This window comes from Hoplias malabaricus, chromosome Y (assembly GCF_029633855.1).
Source record: "Hoplias malabaricus isolate fHopMal1 chromosome Y, fHopMal1.hap1, whole genome shotgun sequence".
Lineage (NCBI taxonomy): Eukaryota > Metazoa > Chordata > Actinopteri > Characiformes > Erythrinidae > Hoplias > Hoplias malabaricus.
Window position 1 is genome coordinate 79,578,120 of NC_089820.1, and position 13,858 is coordinate 79,591,977.

The following is a 13,858-nucleotide window of genomic DNA, read 5'->3' on the forward strand; positions in this document are numbered from 1 at the left end:
GCCGTAATGTATTCTCCTCCACACTTCTGTTGAGACTGAAGATGTAGACTGAGACAAAGTAGATGGTAAATCCATCTAAAAGCTAAACATTAAGTGGGCTTTCATGGACCTCTGCAACACTGGCTGGTTCAGATGGATGCTGAAGCATGGGCGTGTAGGTGTGTGTGTGTGTGTATGCATGTTTTGGCAGCATGCCGCGTAAGAGCAGGTGTGAGGTGTAGAGAGCGCTGAAGCAGAAAGTGCTGGAACATTTCATCAGTGACGGGTCACAGAAAATTCCAAAATAACCACGGGAGTGGCTGCAGTTGCCACAGCAACAGCAGCGTCTCAACAGGTTTCCACACCCCCACCGTATCTATCAATCTTCTCATCTCATGGAGTGCTACATGTTTTAGAAGAGCAGGTAAACAATATCTTACATGTAGTTTACTTTGTATTTATACAGTAAATATGGGTCAATAAGTGATCTGAGCAGCCATGAACTGTCCAGAGGTATCCACACACCTGTTTGAATTAGTCTTTTTAGCTGTATTAAGTTGGTCCTGCAGTCACACAACTCCAGGGACCTGTAGGTTGTGGGTTCGATTCCCGCTCCGGGTGACTGTCTGTGAGGAGTTGGTGTGTTCTCCATGTGTCCGCGTGGGTTTCCTCCGGGTGCTCCGGTTTCCTCCCACAGTCCAAAAACACAAGTTGGTAGGAGGATTGGTGACTCCAAAGTGTCCGTAGGTGTGAGTGAATGTGTGTGTGTTGTGTTGCCCTGTGAAGGACTGGCGCCCCCTCCAGGGTGTATTCCCCGCCTTGTGCCCAATGATTCCAGGTAGGCTCTGGACCCACTGCGACCCTGAATTGGATAAGCGGTTACAGATAATGAATGAATGAATGAAAGTTGGTCCTGTTGTTCCTACAAGCATTCAATTGTGAAGATTCAGCTTTTATAATATTAGAAAAAGTAATCAATAGAATGGGATGCCGTGGAGCAGCATGCTCAATGCCAAGTGCTGGGTTCTGGAGCAGTGGAACTGCATTCTCTGGTGTGATGGAGCCCCATCCAATAATTTGGGATAAATCATTATTCAAACATTTAATATAGGCTTCCCGGAAGAGTAGGAGCTGTCATGGGATCAAAGAGTGGCTATGAATAGCTTTAATTGTATAAGTCATATCTACAAATATTTGGGACTCTAATGACTGTTCACTCCAGGAGCAGGATCCAGTGAAAGCAGGAAATGCCATACGTCAAGTGGTGAGGTTTGGGCCTGTGTGTGAAAATTATAAGAAAATTGGGTAGTGTGGCCCCTGAACAGAGACAGTGATATGTTGCCCTGAGCATCTGGTTTGGTTATGGCATGCTATATCAGTGCCATCACCAATGAGCTGCTGCCTTTGACTAACCTTCCCCTGAGCTTGTTTTCACTCTCCCACATTGGCCCTTTGGCCTGTAATATCGTTATGGAGGCTCAGCCCTGTACTCCATCTGCCACAGTATCCGGGTGCAGTGGTTTCTGTGCCCAGACAAGAGAGCATGGCTTACAAACAGGGAAGACAAGCTGGCCCAGTTTCATGTTTGATCTCTCCACTGACAGCTCCAGTAAACATGCCTGTAATGGCTTGCATGAGTATTTGAATGAGGTTTCAGTGGGATTTATGTCTGAATGCAGCACAGAGAAAGAAGACAACATCACAGTCTCATTTACTACTAATAGTTATACCAGTACTACAAGTATGTGGCTCCATGCCATCTTAAATTGTTCTTAGTTTCAGCTGCACTTTATTTTAACCAGGAATGTTAACAATTAGGCTAGATTCTTGAAACAAACTCTCACCTTTTGCTTCCAGGACAGGAAGCCTGGCTGTGTTACATGGTTACAATGAGACAATGAGGAAAAGAAGGCTGTTTGGAAAATTAGGTGAAAAGAACCAAGAATCATACTGTGGACGTGTGTGTGCGGGTAAAAGATATATATATATATATATATATATATATATAAATAAGAGTGACCGGATGTCCTCTTTTACCCGGACATGTCCTCTTTTTTAGACTTAAAAAAATTTCAATGGCGGAATTTCACAGACGTCCGGGATTTTGTTTTTCTAGAGCTTACATAGAACTTCGAGAAGTTTCCTTCACAAACTAGTCCCGCCCTCCCCTACTCCGATTGGTTCGCTTGCGTGAGAAGAGGGCGTGGTGAAGTAGCCTAAAATCTTCTGATTGGACGGTCTGACTGTAGAGCTACCGTTATTGGTCGATAACCTTCTCTGTAAACATTTAATTGGTCAGTCTGCACGTCAGTAGTTCTTGTTTACGTCAGGCAAAGCTCATGTACCTACCCTCGTCTCGAGCAGCTATGCCGAAACGTAAATGAAAATTCTCGGATGAATTAAAAAAGAATTCCCATGTTTTTCCATGTATAGCAAATAAAGGTGTAAAGGACCTAAAAGCACACATAAGTAGAGAGGGGCGGGAGCTCATCATCATATACACTCCTGCAATGCAGCACAACCCATGTTACAAAATGTTTTGTTCAGTAACATATTTCCACCAAAGGCCAATTCCTAAAATATTGACAGAATTTCATAGTACAGCTTTTAACAAAGATATATAGAAAATAATGCCCTTAACAACAATAAAAGGTATACCACCAAAATATAAGATAAAGACTGAAAGCTTTAAAGAAGAGTAAATAAAAAAAATCAAAACTCCATATCTACTTCCTTTAGTTTATTTTTGTTGCAGCATTAAATATACGTCGAGTCGTCTGTGTACTTTTCTGTACAAGTACCTTGTATTTCTTGACAGGAAATGTAATGACGGTGGTCTATTTTGCACAGTACAAATCTGGTGATTCACAAAGTATGCAAGTAAAAAAAAAACACTTGAAAGAGTGAATAAACAAGCCTTGAACTATTTTTAAACTGTGAGTGACGGATTTGTGTCTCTACACAAAACTGAAAACAGCCCCTCCACTTCTCTCATCCTCACAGAGAAGACAAGGTTTGGGGTTCGGCACAAATGGATTCATCCTCCCTACCGAGTGAAATACTCGGTTCAGGAAACCAAGAACTGTACACCATTTTATCAACTTTTAGTCTATGGACGTATCTAAACTGACTTCATGTTGAACATATTTGGCCCTATTTTACTGTGGTTGTTGCTATTGTCCGAACTATAGTGATTAATGACCGTACACGAAAGGGTTCAGGCTTTTTAAGGTGAATTTGAACGCGACCGTTAACGCGTCACTCGTTGTCTGGGTAACGGGCTAGCGTACCTCACTCGCTTTAGCAGAAGGGTAAGTTATATAACGGCTAGCTAGTGAAGAAAAAATGGTGTCATTTAGGCTATATTCTGCAGAGCCCTGGTGACATCACTTAAAAATAAATTCACTGAAGCATGGGAACAAATTACATATTAGTCTACATGTTTGATATGCTTTGTTTTCTTGTGGTAAGCTACTATCTATCTAACATGTTTATTAACAACTGACGTTCCAAGCCTTGTTGTAACTAATATGATTAATTCTCAGTACTACAGCCACAAATAACGTTTTATAAAATATTGTACACCTTAACTATGTATTTTCTGACTAAAATTATAAGAAATGTTGAACCTGAAGAAGGAGACTTTTATTTCTTCACGCCCCAATAACAACCAAAAAATTAAATGCTCTGATGACAGAAATAATATAAAAAAAACCCCATAATTTTCACAAGACTGTAAAAACTTAATTCAATCATTTCACTCAGACCAAGGTTGGGGAGAGATGTAGAAACGAAACACGGATTAAAGCCACAATAGGTAGTTTTTTTGTTATTTTTTTTACTATAAAATTACAGTTTCAAAATCATTGTGAGCACAGAGCCTCTGTGTTTGCCACTTCATGCAGAAACAGCACTTTGTAACTTTTGGAGGAGGGTAGGAACGGCCTACACCAGCTTTAATATTGTGTAAATTAATCAAGAATATGAGTCTAAAAATTATTAAGTGAACTTCACTTCCAGAAAGCTGTTAAGCCAACCATCTTTGATAATGCGCTTTGATTTGCTGTGTGCCTCTTTCATTGTCAAGCAATCATTTTGTGTCCTTAAGCTTAGCTCTCCCTGATTAAACCATGAAGTCTCCAGAGAACTTGATCCTGAGTTCATTTGCTCCAATTAGTCTCAGCTGTAAAGCATACCGTTTAATTGTAATGTGTGTTTTTATCAGGTGTCTAGCCAGTGATGAACTTCATTTGTCCTTTCAGCAGGCCCCTGTTTTTCCATGGCAACTCGTATCGACCAGCTCGCCCGGCCTAAACCAGATCTGCTCAAATTCCCAGACAGGTGGGCTTCCCCAAGCCACTGTGACACAGAGAGCATTATAAACTACAACGTGCCTATTTAGATATACTCACAATTGTGGTTAGTCCAAATTAAATCATTTTTATTGAATAAAAAAAACGTACTTCTTTGAAATACATTTTAAAATCACAGAGTATCAAAAAAGTTGACTTTTCATCTAAGGAATATTAATGCTTTAGTTTTATATTCCAACTGAATGGAGGTTGATTTTGTATTAGAGGAAATAACCGAGCAGGGTTTTGCCAAGACAACCTCAGAGTGTATATTTTGATAATAACCTTTGAACCTAATTAACACAAAGTAAAACAATAAATATGGCTTGTGTAAAAGTTACAGCACATTTTATATTTCATGTTCTTTTTTCCAAAGCAGTAATGTCAGCAAATGAACAGATGTTGTGCACTAACAATTACAGAAAAACATTAAAATGACAATGTGTATTAATGTTCATGTCAGATAGCTTTAATCTACAGCAGTGTATGTAATTTGACTACGGTGCCCAAACGTTTCCATACTACTGTATGTGTTCATAATAAATCTGCCCTCAGGTGGAACTTTATGTGGTTTTCCCACTGTATTTGCAGACGCTCTGTGTACTGGTTGGATGAGCTTCCAGCAAAATCAACACACATCACCACTGCCTTTGGTAACATAAAGCTACAACAAAACTATTCACAGAGCTACTTGTGAATAAACTACCCTAAGAATTCCTCTTGAGACGCAAGTGTGTTGTGATTAATTGATTTCAGTTGAAATAATTAAATTGAATGAATCTGGGGTGGTGCAGCAGGTAGGTGTCGCAGTCACACAGGTCCACGGACCTGGAGGTTGTGGGTTCGATTCCCGCTCCGGGTGACTGTCTGTGAGGAGTGTGGTGTGTTCTCTCTGTGTCTGTGTGGGTTTCCTCCGGGTGACTTTCTGTGAGGAGTGTGGTGTGTTCTCCCTGTGTCTGTGTGGGTTTCCTCCTGGTGACTGTCTCTGAGGAGTGTGGTGTGTTCTCCCTGTGTCTGTGTGGGTTTCCAACGGGGGACTTTCTGTGAGGAGTGTGGTGTGTTCTCCCTTTGTCTGTGTGAATTTCCTCCGGGTGACTGTCTGTGAGGAGTGTGGTGTGTTCTCTCTGTGTCTGCGTGGGTTTCCTCCGGGTGGCTGTCTGTGAGGAGTGTGGTGTGTTCTCCCTGTGTCCGCATGGGTTTCCTTCGGGTGCTCCGGTTTCCTCCCACAGTCCAAAAACACGTTGGTAGGTGGATTGGCGACTCAAAAGTGTCCATGGGTGTGAGTGTGTGTGTGTGTCTGTGTCGCCCTGTGAAGGACTGGCGCCCCCTCCAGGGTATATTCCTGCCTTGCGCCCAATGATTCCAGGTAGGCTCTGGACCCACCACGACCCTGAACTGGATAAGCGCTTACAGCTTTGAATCTGCATCTGTTTCAACAAAACATGTTTTAATGGTGTTGTATGACTTTTTACAGATTTGACTCCCCGCTGGTCCAGGCTTGCAGAGAGTAAAAAGTTTTGCCCTCATTTTGAGGACCACAGGTGTTTGTCCTATAATCATAGTGTTCATATATTCAAAAAAATGTACACACACACATATATATATATATATATATACAGTACTGAGCAAAAGTCAGATCAGTGTTCTGTTTATTTAATTTCCAGACCAAACAGTGATTATTCTGATGAGATTTGATGTAACATTTCAGCGGCATAAGGAACTTAACAAGCAGCAGTTTAAAGACTGAATATTGACTTCCTGGTTTTATGGATTTGAAAAAAAAAAAAAAAAAAAAAAAAAAAAAAAAACGTAATGGCTGCTTTGAGTTGATATGAATTAATAAAATATGAAGGGTCTTATTTACACTAGCATACAATTTACCATTGTTTCTATTATTCACTCTCTCTTCCCAACTCTCCATCTCTCTCATGTATTCATTCTCTCTGGCCTTACTCTCTGTCTGTTATATATTCACGCTCATTTTTCTCTCAATCCACTTTCTCTGTTGTCTGTCTCACTCTCATACATTCACTCTGTTCTTTCTGTTTCGTATATTCTCTCTCTCTCTCTCTCTCTCTCTCTCTCTCTCTCTCTCTCTCTCTCTCCCTCTCTAGGAAATCTCCTGAGTGGAAGGTGAGTGGAGCAGCACTAAAAGCTCAACCCTCTGACAGAGTGTGTGTTCTGGCCATGCCCCGTGGACCCGCTGTTGGCTGGCAGCCTGACCGCCCTCTGCTGCCCACTGTGAGTAAATCTATGATGAAAATAAGTTAACATGTCCTCTACAGGGAACGCACTTTAATATGACATCTTTCTGTGCGTTTTATAAGAGATAATGAAATACACACCAAATATATCACTGTTTAATTTCAATTACAAGGTTGTGAAGAAGTTAGAATAGGGATTACTACATATATGTGGAAAGATCACCGTAAACCCATATACCACATAAATCCACTTAAACATGGGAATATTAATAAGTACTTACAATCACATTCCTGTCATTGATTTAACCTCTAAACACTCATCTCTGTTCATCAAAATGGCACGTTTAGATGGTTTTCTGATGCCTCCACATTCCCCTAATGCCTGAAAAGGAGCTTTGACTTTGATGTAGCTCTAAACCTTTGGTAAACCATGCATCGCACCAAACAAATCATTTAAGGAAAAGCTTCTTATTCATTATAAACAAAGCATCTTTTCGTAAGGTCAGTCTCTGAGTTGCTCGGTGCTACACTGTGAAGGGCAGCGTTTATAATGCAAATTGTCCATGATTACAGTGCTCTGAGCAGATGTTTGTTACCACCTGCTTTAACCACACCTGAGCTGATGAAAGGAGGCCTTGATGTGAGCTGCTTTACTGAGTTACATGTGGTAGACCGGTGTTGACATTAACCAGTGCAGTGCTGTGAAGGCTCCAGGCTGAAAAATTACAAAGACGACAAAATGGAACCGAGTGGTCTATATGTCCATGTTCAACCCTCTCATACTCTCTGAGTTTCTGCTGCAGAACAAGTAGAGAACTGTTTAACCTCTAAGCTGCTGGCTGCTTTAAGGGAACCATTCTGGAGAACTGCTGTTCTCACAGAAAAACAAACTCCCCTGAGGCTTTGTTTTGATTCAGAAGCCGTTTAAGAGAGAGTGGTATGTTTGAGTAAGAAACCAATTGCACCTTGTGTATATTTGAAGTTTAATTTTCCTGGAAGATTTTTTTCATTGTTTGAATTACCAGAGACACTCATTTGTAACTCGAGCAGCTGGATTCATTCATTGTCTGGTCACGGTGGGACCGGAGCCTACCCGGAATCACTGGGCCCAAGGCTAGAACACACACAGTAGGGGGGGTGCCAGTTCTTTGCAGTGCGACATACACTCACACATTCACTCACACTTATGGACATTTTTAAGTGGCCAATACACCTACAAATGTGTTTTTGGACTGTGGGAGGAAAGTGGAGCACCTAGAGGAATCCCACACGGACACAGGGAGAACAGACTAAGCTCCTCACAGACAGTCACCCTGGGCTTGAAGCTCACAACCCCAGGACCCTGGAGCTGTGTGAGAGTGACACCACCTGCTGCCGCCCCTACGTAGTACATCTGAAACAGCAAAAATAAATACATAATATTACCTACCTATGGAGCGGGAATAGAGCGACATCCTCAACCCATTTCATGGTCTTTCCACAATCCGAGCACCTCCAGTTGCCCTTACTCAGTCACTCAGGAGTGAACACCTGAGCTATTGTGGGCCGATCCACTTAGTTTCTTTCCCAATTACTGAGCCATTTCTGTGTACAATCACTGGACCATTTTCTAGAGTGCAGACAGACTGGAGAGCTAGCAGATGGTGAGGAAACTTATTCAAAATGTATTCGATTAAACAAAGCATCCTGACCATCGTATTAAACAAGGGACTAAGCTCAGTGTTCCAGGAGAACATTAACTTCCTAATTCTTTTATATTATTTTGTGTTGAATAATGATAAGAAGGTGGTCAAGTCTATGCACTGATAGATAATGAGACCAGGTCTATTAAACACAGGCTTGGATGGCTAATGCACCACTGTGGACAAAACTCACCTCACTATTGCATTGCACTCTTGCACATAAAGGCTCTTCACACCTAGTATTTCTTTTTATTTGTCTTTGTGTCTCATAATTTCTTCAAATTTCCCTGTCCCTGTCTTCACCCCTATTGTTTACCCTGTTCTCCCTCTCCTACAGTCACTTTATCCCCTTCTTCCTCTTTACTTTTACCATTTGCCTTCCTTTCTTCCTCTCACATATTTTGTCTTTCTCCTTCTCCTCTTTCTCTTCCTGACTGTTCATTTCTGCCAATTCTATTCATATTTACCTTGAAAATTGTTACGTTTATTATAAAAACGAAATGAAAAAAAAAACATGACACATGCATATAATATGTGTCATTTACCAAATATATAAGTAATATTTTTTTTCTTTCTCTCTCTCTCTCTCAGTTAGGTATGGCATTGAGATCACCTGAGGCAAGTGCCCGGATCTGCCAGCTGGCACAACCAAAAAAGACGCATGTACTGTTGACTGAAAAATCACTGTCTGCTGCACCTTTACTTAAACCTTCTGTTCGCACCCACTTCTTGGCCAGTAAGTTACTGCCCTCATCCTCTCATCTTAATGGCCATCTTTTATAGAACATGTAGTACATGAGTATTGTTCTGTCACATATTGTGTTTACTCTACTCTGACCTGGTTGTATGTATTAATTTACTTCAGTTTATTTTAGGGCTGGACAATAATTCAGTATCATTATTTATCACAATAAATAATGTTTCAGTAACAATGATATGATTTTCAGTATTATTTACAACATCTGTCACTGACTGACGGTCATTACAGGCCACTGTCATCACTTCATTCATTCATTCTTACATAGTCTGTAACCGCGGTGGGTCAAGAGCCTACTCGGAATCATTGAGCGCAAGGCAGGAACACACCCTGGAGGGTGCGCCAGTCCTTCACTGGGCAACACACACACATGAACGCACACACACAGACACTTTTGAGTCGCCAATCCACCTACCAATGTGTGTTTTTGGACCGTGGGAGGAAACTGAAGCACCCGGAGGGAACCCACGCAGACCCTGGGAGAACACACCACACTCCTCACAGACAGTCACCCGGAGGAAACCCACACAGACACAGGGAGAACACACCACACTCCTCACAGACAGTCACCCGGAGGAAACCCACGCAGACACAGGGAGAACACACCACACTCCTCACAGTCACCCACCCAGAGGAAACCCATGCAGACACAGGGAGAACACATCACACTCCTCACAGACAGTCACCCGGAGGAAACCCACACAGATATTTCTTGTTTGTTCTTGGAAGTTTTAAGTTTATTTTATACTGTTCTTATTAATATCGGAATTATATCGCATCTACCAAAATCAAGAAATATATTGTGATATCATTTTTGCTCATATCACCCAGCCCTTGTTTATTTACATTGGTGTTATACTCTGCCACAGGTCTGATTGAATGTTTTGCATACTGTATTTGTTCAGTCATGCTAATGCATGTGATGTGAGCAAGGATTCAAATGCTCCTTTGGTTTATTCAGTTGTGTGTTCTTCTTAAATGTTTTACTGCAGTAGAGCAATCTGAGGTTTGCCTGCATTACTACAGCTGTGTTAATGACATTTGTATCCCATTTCCTATCCATCCTCCTTTCTCCACTCCTTTCCTAGCCCCTAAACAGGAGCACCCCCAGTATTCTCCGGATAGGCCTGTGTCATGTCCTGTGGTGAGGTCTGCTCTGGAGGCAGTAGCCAGCGAGAGGCTGCAGGTCCTAGCTACTCCAAGGCTCCGCAAGCCTCTGTTTGATGGGTTTGACCCGTATAGAGTGAGTTCAGCTGCCCTTGCTGCTATTGCATCCCCCAGGCTTCAGGAGCTGTCCCTGCCCCCAGCACGCAGGTGCAGGACCAAATGAACAGACATAATTAAAAGCCTGATTCTAATATCAAATTATATATATATATATGTGTGTATATAAAACATGCAACACCCACTTCACTTGGACACTTCCACATATAACAGTTCATGCTCGTGCTAAAATGTTGTAACCATTAAATAACAGTGTCTTGTTATAATTCTGCATAAAATCAGGCGATGTTTAGCTGAAATTCTAGGGAAGTGAAAGTGTATCCACACAAATGTTTGTCAAACAGGACAGTGCAGGGGAAATTAGTATTAGATTGATATTCTTTGAATAGGAATTGAGATCAGGAGGGTTTATACTTTACGTTGTGTGTTCTCTGGATATAGTAGCATTAAGTCATTCTGTAAAAAGGACACAACATGTGGGCTGTGTTTTTCTGGTGTGTTGATGATTACAGAGAAGATCAATTGATAATATGTAGTCATTCTAAGATGAGAATTATGGAATGAGCATTTTTATAGACTGTCTGTGAGGAGTGTGGTGTGTTCTCCCTGTGTTTGCGTGGGTTTCCTCTGGGTGACTGTCTGTGAGGAGTGTGGTGTGTTCTCCCTGTGTCCGTGTGGGTTTCCTCCGGGTGCTCTGCTTTCCTTCCACAGTCCAAAAAAACACATTGGTAGGTGGATTGGCGACTCAAAAGTGTCCGTAGGTGTGAGTGTTGCCCTGTGAAGGACTGGCGCCCCCTCCAGGGTGTATTCCTGCCTTGCGCCCAATGATTCCAGGTAGGCTCTGGACCCACCGTGACCCTGAACTGGATAAGGGTTACAGATAATGGATGGATGGACCTAAAATTAGGTCATTTCCTAAACTTTTATGAGGTCACCTATTCATCTCTCAATCCTGTGTTAATTTTTGCTGAAATCAGACCAGTGCTGAACGGACATGTGTTGTCAGGACTTGTCTAGTCACCTACCACGACAAGTTCCCAAGCACATTGATATTTCACCGCCTGTACTCAAGGCTATCAAGACAAATCAATAGAAGAAATATGATACGTTGTGAGCTGAAGCACACATTTACCACAGGTGCAACATTTCCAATGTCTAAACTCTAACAAAGCCACAATACAATGGCAAGCCATTGACATTCAGGTAAATGTGTAACAAACAACACCTGTGTATGTTCAAAGAATGCACATCTGTGAAAACAAAACCACCATATGTGACATCAGACAAGATGTTCTTAACAGTCGCAGGACAAGGTCAAGTGCTTTTTTAAGATAAGCACGCCAGATTTGTCCGTGACACCTGTTAAAATTTTAGTAAAATATTTTTCAATACAATCACATTACAAACATCACAGCGAATATGAATATTAAATGTAATTATAAATATATCAAGAATCTAAAGAATAGCAAATAGGGGCTCTGTCGTTGCTACTCTGTGATCAGCACTGCAGAAATTGCCCTATGTATCTTTGTATCTTGTAGGAGGGTAGTTGGTAGTGCTGCATCATTTGATAGTGTTTAATGTTTTAATGTATGCATGATCCTTTGGCCTTGGGTCTTTAAACCACAAATCAAAATGTATTATCTTGGTGATTTAATATTTAAATACTAACTCAGCCTGTAGCCAGAGTAATTCTCTATTGCTTAATGAGCATATAGTGCTATGTTTAATGAACCAGTGTTCATGAGATGTATGGGAATTGGAACATAATGAGGAACGAGCTGCCTTAAAACCTCCACTATATCAGTCAGACCACTTAAACTCTGATTATGATGTAATTAAAAAATATTATTTGCTACCTCATGTGCAGGAGTCTTCAGCACTTAGCGTGAGCTCAGCCTTCCGTACTGCGATATCTGCTCATGAAACCAACCCCCTAAGCTTTCACTTTGTCCTACAACATAGATTCAATCTAGCAGATAAAAATAATCTAGTTTCTACTGAACCAAAATTTGTTGGCTAATTGAGTAACTATTCAAGTAAAGGGTCTGTGATACTAATGCTAAATAGCAAATATTCCTCTGAAAGAAAGGGTATTGATAGGTATTTACTCAAACATTGCTGCCTTTCTGCCAACTGTACATTCATTCATTCCTACGGACACTTTTGAGTCGCCAATCCACCTACCAACGTGAGTTTTTGGACTGTGGGAGGAAACGGGAGAACCCAGAGGAAACCCACGCAGACACAGGGAGAACACACCACACTCCTCACAGACAGTCACCTGGAGGACACCCATGCGGACACAGAGTGAACACACCACACTCCTCACAGACAGTCACCTGGAGGACACCCATGCGGACACAGAGTGAACAAACCACACTCCTCACAGACAGTCACCCGGAGGAAACCCACGCAGACACAGGGAGAACACACCACACTCCTCACAGACAGTCACCCGGAGGACACCCACACAGACACAGAGAGAACACACCACACTCCTCACAGACAGTCACCCGGAGGACACCCACACAGACACAGAGTGAACACACCACACTCCTCACAGACAGTCACTCGGAGGAAACCCACACAGACACAGAGAGAACACACCACACTCCTCACAGACAGTCACCCGGAGGACACCCACACAGACACAGAGTGAACACACCACACTCCTCACAGACAGTCACCCTGAGGAAACCCACGCAGACACAGGGAGAACACACCACACTCCTCACAGTCACCCGGAGCAGGAATCGAAGCTGTGTGACTGCAACACTACCTGCTGCACCACCGTGCCGCCAATTAACTGTACATCCTTCTGTAAAAGTTTAGTTTCTAGAACATTTGTGTGAGGATTTCATGGTATTTAGCCAAAGGTTCAAGAGTCAGACACTAATGTTGGATGATCAGTTCGGAATCACCAACGTTAACTTCAAATCTTTCCAAGGGTACGAGATGGAGCTTCTGTAGAGGAACACGTATCCCCTGTGCATGGTAACTTCAGATTTACACACATCTGGATTAAAGAACTCCAATGAATTTCATATATTTGTTATGGAGATTACACAAGTTGTGTGTGTGCATTAAACATCTGGGTCCAGAATAAGGCTGAACTTACTGTAACTTTGAGAGGGGATGTATTACACCTGAATAAAAATAGCAATGACTTCTGAAGAAATTAGGGTAGAACAGAGGTGGTGATCGGTGAGAAATTTCAGTAGGAACAACACCCCCAAAAAATCACTACGGTTTGTAAGTGTGTAGTTTCAGTTCCTCAAAAATATATCCACAAGTTGTAGAGTGAAATGCTCTACTATTTACAAAGGAAACGTTGAAGACTTCCCTCTTTACTATACATTGAAGAAATTACTGTTATTTAAACTGCATTAATTCAATTCGGTTAAATTCTACCGTAGTCTCACACTTACCGTTGAACAATTAAAAATGCTAAATCTTTAACTAATTAACAACTGTTATATTTTATATAATATATATTTTTGATTTAACGCAGGCACGTGAACTTGTTAAAGTGATAATTTCGTATACTTTTAAGTGAAATCCCAGTGTTAATATGACATCAATAATATCAAAATGACGTGGACAGGAAAAGCTTCTACATTCATCCTCATTTCCACAGTTGAATGACGTCAGGGAAAG

The 13,858-nt window shown here is 41.6% G+C and overlaps 1 protein-coding gene across 1 annotated transcript; it reads left to right on the top strand.

Annotated features, from left to right (window-relative positions):
- Positions 1 to 3,307: 3,307 nt before the first annotated feature.
- spmap2 (sperm microtubule associated protein 2) lies at positions 3,308 to 10,389 on the top strand. The gene is made up of 7 exons (XM_066657025.1): positions 3,308 to 3,445; positions 4,242 to 4,320; positions 4,923 to 4,984; positions 5,806 to 5,872; positions 6,446 to 6,572; positions 8,809 to 8,953; positions 10,063 to 10,389. Exons 2-7 carry the CDS (start codon positions 4,259 to 4,261, stop codon positions 10,302 to 10,304), a joined length of 705 nt encoding a protein of 234 aa, XP_066513122.1. The 5' UTR covers positions 3,308 to 3,445; positions 4,242 to 4,258; the 3' UTR covers positions 10,305 to 10,389.
- The last annotated feature ends 3,469 nt before the right edge of the window (positions 10,390 to 13,858 follow it).